Here is an 8,780-nt window from a genome sequence, read left to right on the forward strand (position 1 = left end):
GCGGTATTACAAATAGTAGGAAATTAGCAGCTGATATACGGCTTTAACTCCTTAATGACATGGCCTATTTTGGGCTTAAGGACGCAATGATTTTTGGCGGATTTTCTTCTCCATTTATCAAAAGTCATAATTTTTTTATTTTTCCATCGACGCGACCAAATAAGGGCTTGTTTTTTGCGTGGTGTCATTTTTGAGTACATTGACTATATTGTAAAACTTTTTTTTTTTATGATAGCAGGGAGAGAAAACGCATTGATTCTGCCATAGCTTTTTTTTTTTTTTTTTTACAGCGTTAATCTTGCAGCATAAATTACACAATCCATTTTTTCTAGGGGACCTTGACCACAGTATTGCTCATCGCTGTGATAAGGCATGGCAGGGATCCTGCCCTGCTATGCCTTATCGATTATACAGCGATGATAGGCATTGGCAATACAGGACGCCAGTGTTTGGCATTCTGTTGCCATGGCGACAGGCCAGGCTCTCGCGACGACATCGCGAGAGCCGGCTGCAGACACAGAGGGAGCGCGCTCCCTCTGTGAACCCTTTCCTGCCACGATCTACTTAGATCGCGGCAGGGAAGGGGTTAACAGTGTGTGTGTGGGGGGGGGGGGGGGCGCATCTCCGATGCCCCCCCGCTGTTGCAGCGGGACGCCGGCTGTGACTGACAGCCGTCTCCCGCTGCGGGATAGCGCAAGATCATATATGATCCCGCGCTATCCCCAGGACGTACGTTTACGCCCTGGAGCGGGAAGGGGTTAAGTTTACATTACTGACAATATTACTAGTTTCAGGTTAAAAGGAAGTATTCGAAAGGCTTTAATCCTTACCCAGCTTGCTGGGGGTAATAAATAAATTACTTGAAAGCTCTGCGGAATAAGTTGGCGTTATACAAATAAGATTTATTTTTTTCCCTATAAACCTCTGCCAGCATGTTACAAGTTTGAATGCTAATTTCCTAACTAACCTTTTGTGCTCCATTAGCCCCACATACCTGTAGAAATGAAAGGTTTTTTTTTAGGGCTAGGATATAAATGACCTCTTCCCAAGGCAGCACTAAAAAAAAACAAACAAACAAACAAAAAAAAACCCTGCAGGGCACTTGTTATATGTTAGGACTCCTTAAAGGGGTTTTCCAGATAAAAATGGTTTCCTTTTGTTTTAATTAACAAAATTACATATTCACTTATAGATCGGAGCAGCGATGTTCCATGTTTCATTGCCAGTCAAATCACTTCAGTGCAGTCAGTGCCAACAACCCCGTCACCTATTTCACTTGTAGCGATTACTGCGGGTTTGTTTAGACATCACAGAAACATGTAACCCAAATACACCACCCCTTTGCTGTCTTCCACCCTGTCAAATAGATGTGCTATAGACCGCCTGCAGACGGGCGGAAATTCCGCGGCGGGATTCCCCGCAGAATTTCCGCCCGTATACGTCTGCATAGGATTGCATTACAATACGCAATCCTATGCAGACGGACGCAGTTTATCTGCGCGAAATTACGTGCACAAAATAAACCGCAGCATGTGCTAATTCTGTGTGGGGCTCGCAGAGCCCCACACAGAAACGTCACTCCCCGGCCGCCGGCTCCGCTTTGCGCATGGGCCGGCTGCCCAGCAGCCGGCACATGAAAGGGCTGGAGCGGGTGAGTTCCATGATGCTCTCTGCAGGCGCTCGGGTTGGGTCCCGCTGCGAGAATTCTCACAGTCGGATCCGACCCGGCCATCTGCAGGCGGCCGTAGAGAGAGGCCCTACTGGTGATACATCAGCTTTTTTTTTCTCTATTCATCCTGCAAATGCCTGGCAAGTTCTCTCAAAGAAGATACATTGGCTGGTCTACAATGATGCAGAGAGTGTCGTCATTGGACAGTGGAGCAATGGAGGAACGTTCTATGGAGGGATAAATCCCACTACCCCATTTGCAGATCAGATGAATGTACTTGGGTGTGGAGGATGATGGGGGAACGCCACCTGCCCGAGTGTGTTGTGGCAACAGTTAAGCACGATGGAGGTTCCGATATAGTCTAGAGGTTTTATGTGGCATGAACCCTGTCAATTGGCTGTAGTGACAAGAAGGTAGAGATGTACCTTGACATACTAGACAGTAACGTGCTGCCGACCAAGTAGTAATACCCTGGAAATAGTCAGCCATACTTCCAACAAGAATGCGCCTCATCACAAATCTAACATTTTTATGTTGTTTTGCGGATATGAATGTTCCACGATTGGACCGGCTGCACAGAGTCCCGACCTAAAACCTAATGAGCATCTTTGCGACCAACTAGAACGACGGGTCAGAAAATATGAACAGCGTCTATCTTCTGTGAGAGAACTTGTCAGACATTTGCCAAATGAATGGAGGGAAATACCAGCTGAAGTGTATCAGACGTCAGTAGAAAGTATGTCACGGAGAGTATCTGATGTCATTAGGGCCAAAGGAGCCCCACTAAGTATTAACATAAGCAAATAAAAATACTACTTGATTCTTGCTCAGGTGTCCAATTACTTGCGATAAGATACATACAGAATTGTGCAAAACTGCATCAAAATCTCTAGAGGACACCTGAATGATCACATAATGCGTATGTGCCAGTGTATTCTCATGCCCCAGAGCTTCTGCATCAATGTCCAGTCATAACAAAAGCACCTTTATTGTGCAGCAACTACAGTCTGCTGAACACAGGCATGGTAACTGACGTCAGGCGGCATGAACCCGGGACAGGTATGTACATGGTGGGCATATCTGGTCTTATTCTGAAATACTGCAGCGTTTCAAAATAAACAGACTTCGAAGATCCACTCCGAACAGAGCTTGGAGTCATGGGGAGTGGGCCGCATTACCCTCTCCAAACCTGCATCATCTAGAGCAGGGATGTTAAACTCATGGCCCGTGGGCTGAATATCATTTCTTTCCTCCCACCAATGCATGGTACTACTGCACCGCAAGTCATGGACAGAGGTTATTGTTATGTTCTACGGTAGACTCTAAAATATAGCAATAACCTCTGCCCACGAGTCAAGGAGCAGTTGTGCCATGTACAGGTGGAAGAAGAGAAATGATATTCGGTTGAGTTTGACACATGTGATCTAGAGTCATAGCTTTTCCCATGTACACCAGAGGGGGAAAACGCTGTCAAACTAGATGATCCTGTTCAGGGCGGATCTTGTAAGTAGGTTTATTCTGAAATGCCCCAGCATACCAGAGTACATAGATACACCGCTGCCATGTACATACCTGTTCATGCTGACTGTGGCTCAGGCGCACGTACACTACCGTTCAAAAGTTTGGGGGTCACATTAAAATGTCCTTATTTTTGAAGGAAAAGCACTGTACTTTTCAATGAAGATAACTTTAAACTAGTCCTAACTTTAAATAAATGCACTCTATACATTGCTAATGTGGTAAATGACTATTCTAGCTGCAAATGCCTGGTTTTTTGTGCAAAATCTACAAAGGTGTATAGAGGCCCATTTCCAGCAACTATCACTCCAGTGTTCTAATGGTACAATGTGTTTGCTCATTGGCTCAGAAGGCTAATTGATGATTAGAAAACCCTTGTGCAATCATGTTCACACATCTGAAAACAGTCTAGCTCGTTACAGAAGCTACAAAACTGACCTTCCTGTGAGCAGATTGAGTTTCTGGAGTATCACATTTGTGGGGTCAATTAAACGCTCAAAATGGCCAGAAAAAGAGAACTTTCATCTGAAACTCGACAGTCTATTCTTGTTCTTAGAAATGAAGGCTATTCCATGCGAGAAATTGCTAAGAAATTGAAGATTTCCTACAACGGTGTGTACTACTCCCTTCAGAGGACAGCACAAACAGGCTCTAACCAGAATAGAAAAAGAAGTGGGAGGCCGCGTTGCACAACTAAGCAAGAAGATAAGCACATTCGAGTCTCTAGTTTGAGAAACAGACGCCTCACAGGTACCCAACTGGCATCTTCATTAAATAGTACCCGCAAAACACCAGTGTCAACATCTACAGTGAAGAGGCGGCTGCGGGATTTTGGGCTTCAGGGCAGAGTGGCAAAGAAAAAGCCATATCTGAGACTGGCCAATAAAAGAAAAAGATTAAGATGGGCAAAAGAACACAGACATTGGACAGAGGAAGACTGGAAAAAAGTGTTGTGGACGGATGAATCCAAGTTTGAGGTGTTTGGATCACAAAGAAGAACGTTTGTGAGACGCAGAACAAATGAAAAGATGCTGGAAGAATGCCTGACGCCATCTGTTAAGCATGGTGGAGGTAATGTGATGGTCTGGGGTTGCTTTGGTGCTGGTAAGGTGGGAGATTTGTACAGGGTAAAAGGGATTCTGAATAAGGAAGGCTATCACTCCATTTTGCAACGTCATGCCATACCCAGTGGACAGCGCTTGATTGGAACCAATTTCATCCTACAACAGGACAATGACCCTAAACACACCTCCAAATTGTGCAAGAACTATTTACAGCAGAAGCAGGCAGCTGGTATTCTATCGGTAATGGAGTGGCCAGCGCAGTCACCAGATCTGAACCCCATTGAGCTGTTGTGGGAGCAGCTTGACCGTATGGTACGCCAGAAGTGCCCATCCAACCAATCCAACTTGTGGGAGATGCTTCTAGAAGCGTGGGGTGCAATTTCTCAAGCTTACCTCAACAAATTAACAGCTAGAATGTCAAAGGTGTGCAATGCTGTAATTGCTGCAAAAGGAGGATTCTTTGACGAAAGCAAAGTTTGATGTAAAAACAATGTTATTTCAAATACAAATCATTATTTCTAACCTTGTCAATGTCTTGACTCTATTTTCTATTCATTTCACAACGCATGGTGGTGAATAAGTGTGACTTTTCATGGAAAACACAAAATTGTTTGGGTGACCCCAAACTTTTGAACGGTAGTGTACCTGGTGACAGGTTCTCCTTAATACGGCATTGGAGACCTCGGTTATACCATAATTCTCCTCGTACAGTTCTGTGGGCTGTTAGACCCATAGAGGTTCTATGAAGCATTCCTTACTTGACGACGTCATACCTCTTTCACAGTGAATCCATGGATAGTTTCGCCCGGTTTATACTGCAAGGCCTTTTCACTTGCTGAACTCGCTTGACATCTCCATGAGTTTTTAAAAAGTGCACTAGAGAAAAAGAATGGGGGAAAAAAAGTTAAAAACCCTCTGCGGACCCGCACCAAGTATGTATTGGCCACTTATCTGAATAGACACTGGGTCAGGGTGGTTTGACATCTGCGCTCGGGGTTCTGCTTTCCTGCACTGATCGGAGAGCAGGAAAGGGGAATCCCTGCAGCCAAACGGCTCCATCTCTGGACAGAACCAAACGGCGCCGGGTGGACCCCATTGACTATAACAGGGTCCGTCTGCTTTCCATCCAGCTGCCTGGTCTTTGGACAAAAGAAAAAGCGCTACATGCAGCACTTTCTTCCAGCGCTTTGAGCTAGATCCGTGAAGGAATCGCTGATTGGAGGTTTTGATGCAGATGTGAAACCGGCCTCAGCTGTAACACCCGCTGCGGGGTACAGGACCTCCCTGCAAATACTGATGATTGTTCGATCTGTAGCGGAATGCACATTGCTACATATGGCTGCCACCAGGATCCGTCACATCCCTGCCTGGGGCTGATTCTGTGGTCTGATTCTCTGGCAGCCGTGACTGGATCCCATACTGAAGCACAGACCCCATTGTTTTTCTAACGTTTTCTGAAAATCGTTTTGCTGGACTTTCTCTAGAATGTTTTAGGATTTACATCTTATACTAAAGCTGCATACGGGTTTATTTAGGAGGACCTGGAAGTTGAAAATGTGCTCTCTTTTCATGGTGACATTTAGGCCTCATGTCCCCGGGAGGGTCAGGTTCTGTGTGTCGGAGCCCCGCCGCGGAATCCCACCCCACCCGTGGTATGAGGACATTAGTCACGGCAAGCCCCCCAAACATGTGCAGTGGAATTAATTTATTTTTTAAATCTCCTGCTTTTCCAGGGGATCCACGGCCCTTCTGCAGTGACCGTTACGGGTGTGCGCAGATCGGATGGCTGCCATTGACTTCAATGGAAGCCGATCCACGGCAAAATGGAGCCTGCTGCGATTTGTTTTCCAGACCAGGTCCGCAAAACAAACCCGTATGTGGTAATTAAGCTGCGGGCACCCATGATTGTCTATGGGCAGCTTGAACTCCAGATCATCCGCGCGGGTGCCCTACGTGGATACTGGAATTCAAACCCCGGCCGTGGACATGAGCCCTTAGGGTGGTTTCACATCTGCGCCGACACCACCAGTCGGAGGGTCTGTCACAAATGCAGCGCTTCTTCCGTCCAGCAGCTGGCCAGCTGGGCACAAAGGAGACGGACCCCATTATAGTCAATGGGCCCACCAGCGCTGTTCGGTTCCCGCCAGAGACTGACCCATTCGATCGCTAGGATAGTACATGCTGCGATTCTAAATCCACTTGGAGAAAAAGCAATCGCCGTCGGTCATCACAGCTGATATGCGAATGTTATATTACGTCGGTGTGGGTGACGATCATGGATTCCACAATTGGAATCGTGTGAGAGCGACCCAAGGGCGGCTGCACAGGAGCGCAATTAGTGCCTGCTGGTGACAGTCGCACACAGCAATGACCTTATGTTACTTGCTCTGGGCCACTGACCGCCAAGCACTATGTTGGGGTGTATGTGCGTGTGATACACAGCATGATAGAGCGCCGCGGGCCGCCATGCACTACGTTAGGGTGTATGTGCGTGTGATACACAGCATGATAGAGCGCCATGGACCGCCATGCACTATGTTGGGGTGTATGTGCGTGTGATACACAGCATGATAGAGCGCCATGGACCGCCATGCACTACGTTAGGGTGTATGTGCGTGTGATACACAGCATGATAGAGCGCCATGGGCCGCCAAGCACTATGTTGGGGTGTATGTGCGTGTGATACACAGCATGATAGAGCGCCATGGGCCGCCATGCACTATGTTGGGGTGTATGTGTGTGTGATACACAGCATGATAGAGCGCCATGGGCCGCCATGCACTATGTTGGGGTGTATGTGTGTGTGATACACAGCATGATAGAGCGCCATGGGCCGCCATGCACTATGTTGGGGTGTATGTGTGTGTGATACACAGCATGATAGAGCGCCATGGGCCGCCATGCACTATGTTGGGGTGTATGTGCGTGTGATACACAGCATGATAGAGCGCCATGGGCCGCCATGCACTATGTTGGGGTGTATGTGTGTGTGATACACAGCATGATAGAGCGCCATGGGCCGCCATGCACTATGTTGGGGTGTATGTGTGTGTGATACACAGCATGATAGAGCGCCATGGGCCGCCATGCACTATGTTGGGGTGTATGTGCGTGTGATACACACCATGATAGAGCGCCGAGGGGCCGCCATGCACTACGTTAGGGTGTATGTGCGTGTGATACACAGCATGATAGAGGGCCGTGGGCCGCCATGCACTACGTTGGGGTGTACGTGCGTGTGATACACACAATGATAGAGCGCCGCCGACTGCCATGCACTACGTTGGGGTGTATGTGTGTGTGATACACGCCATGATAGAGCGCCACAGGCAGCCATGCCCTACGTTGGGGTGTACGTGCGTGTGATACACAGCATGATAGTGCATGGCGGTCAGCGACGCTCTATGTTGGGATGTATGTGCGTGTGATACACGCCATGATAGAGCGCCACAGGCCGCCATGCCCTACGTTGGGGTGTACTGCATGTGATACACGCCATGATAGAGCGCTGTGGCTTTGCTGCACACGGATTTCGCACAGTACGTGTGATCAGCAGCATGGAGGCCTCTGGCAGGTTGGTAGTTCGTGTGAAGCCAGCCTAAGTACAACCAAAACTCCGCTGTAGACAGAGCCTAATGCTAATAGAGAACCACAAGTCCCAGCAACAGGCGGAAGGATATGCTGTCACCTCCTGACAGAAGTGCCCAAACAGCTGTGCTGTCACCCCGCGCCCCGTACACACCGGCTCAGCCGCAGCCCGGCTCTCCCCTGTCGGATCATGGCTCCCCGCACACACCGCCGGCGCGGCTCCACGGACTACGGAAGAAGCGGCTCAAAGACAGTCACGTGACCGGCAGGAAGAGGCGGGAGATATCCGTCATAGCGGAGTGTAGAAGAGAGCAGCGCTATAATGGGAGAAGTGGGCAGTTGTCTGTGTGAGGAGCAATTACACAGGGTGGGCTACATAACACTTAGGAATGCTGGGAGAAAAGTGTCTGTTGCCCATAGCAACCAATCAGCGCAGCTTTCATTTTACCTTAGCAGGATCAGAAATGAAAGCTACGCTGTGATTGGTTGCTATTTTCTGACATTGCTGAGGTAATGTTCGTTGGTATTTTTTATACTACTGAGGTAAAATGAATGCGGAGCTGTGATTGGTTGCTATGGGTAACAGAGGCAGATTTTCACAGCACAGTTTTAATTTTACCACAGCAGTATAGGAAAATAGCAACCAATCACAGCGCAGCTTTCATGTTACCTCAGCCGTATAAGAAATAGCAGCCAATCACAGCACAGCTTTCATGTTACCTCAGCGGTATAGAAAAATAGCAACCAATCCCAGCGCAGCTTTCATGTTACCTCAGCCGTATAAGAAATAGCAGCCAATCACAGCACAGCTTTCTTGTTACCTCAGCCGTGTAAGAAATAGCAACCAATCACAGCACAGCTTTCATGTTACCTCAGCCGTATAAGAAATAGTAACCAATCACAGCACAGCTTTCATGTTACCTCAGCGGTATAGGAAAATA

General features: G+C 47.8%; 1 protein-coding gene across 2 annotated transcripts in view; it reads right to left on the minus strand.

The window, feature by feature from the left end:
* PITRM1 (pitrilysin metallopeptidase 1) overlaps nt 1–8,163 on the minus strand; it is a 56,269-nt gene extending 48,106 nt beyond the window's left edge. Inside the window, exons 1-2 of one of the 2 annotated variants that reach the window (XM_066585597.1) lie at nt 7,994–8,163; nt 5,025–5,127 (exon numbers count right to left, since the gene is read on the minus strand). In XM_066585597.1, coding sequence (XP_066441694.1) covers nt 5,025–5,127; nt 7,994–8,031 — 141 coding nt within the window. In that variant the 5' untranslated portion in view covers nt 8,032–8,163. Of the gene's footprint in view, nt 1–5,024; nt 5,128–7,993 lie in introns of those variants that run through there. The other variant, XM_066585598.1, reaches the window with a different exon arrangement.
* Between the last annotated feature and the right edge of the window lie 617 nt (nt 8,164–8,780).

The sequence above is a fragment of the Eleutherodactylus coqui genome, chromosome 12, assembly GCF_035609145.1.
Source record: "Eleutherodactylus coqui strain aEleCoq1 chromosome 12, aEleCoq1.hap1, whole genome shotgun sequence".
Classification (NCBI taxonomy): Eukaryota; Metazoa; Chordata; class Amphibia; order Anura; family Eleutherodactylidae; genus Eleutherodactylus; species Eleutherodactylus coqui.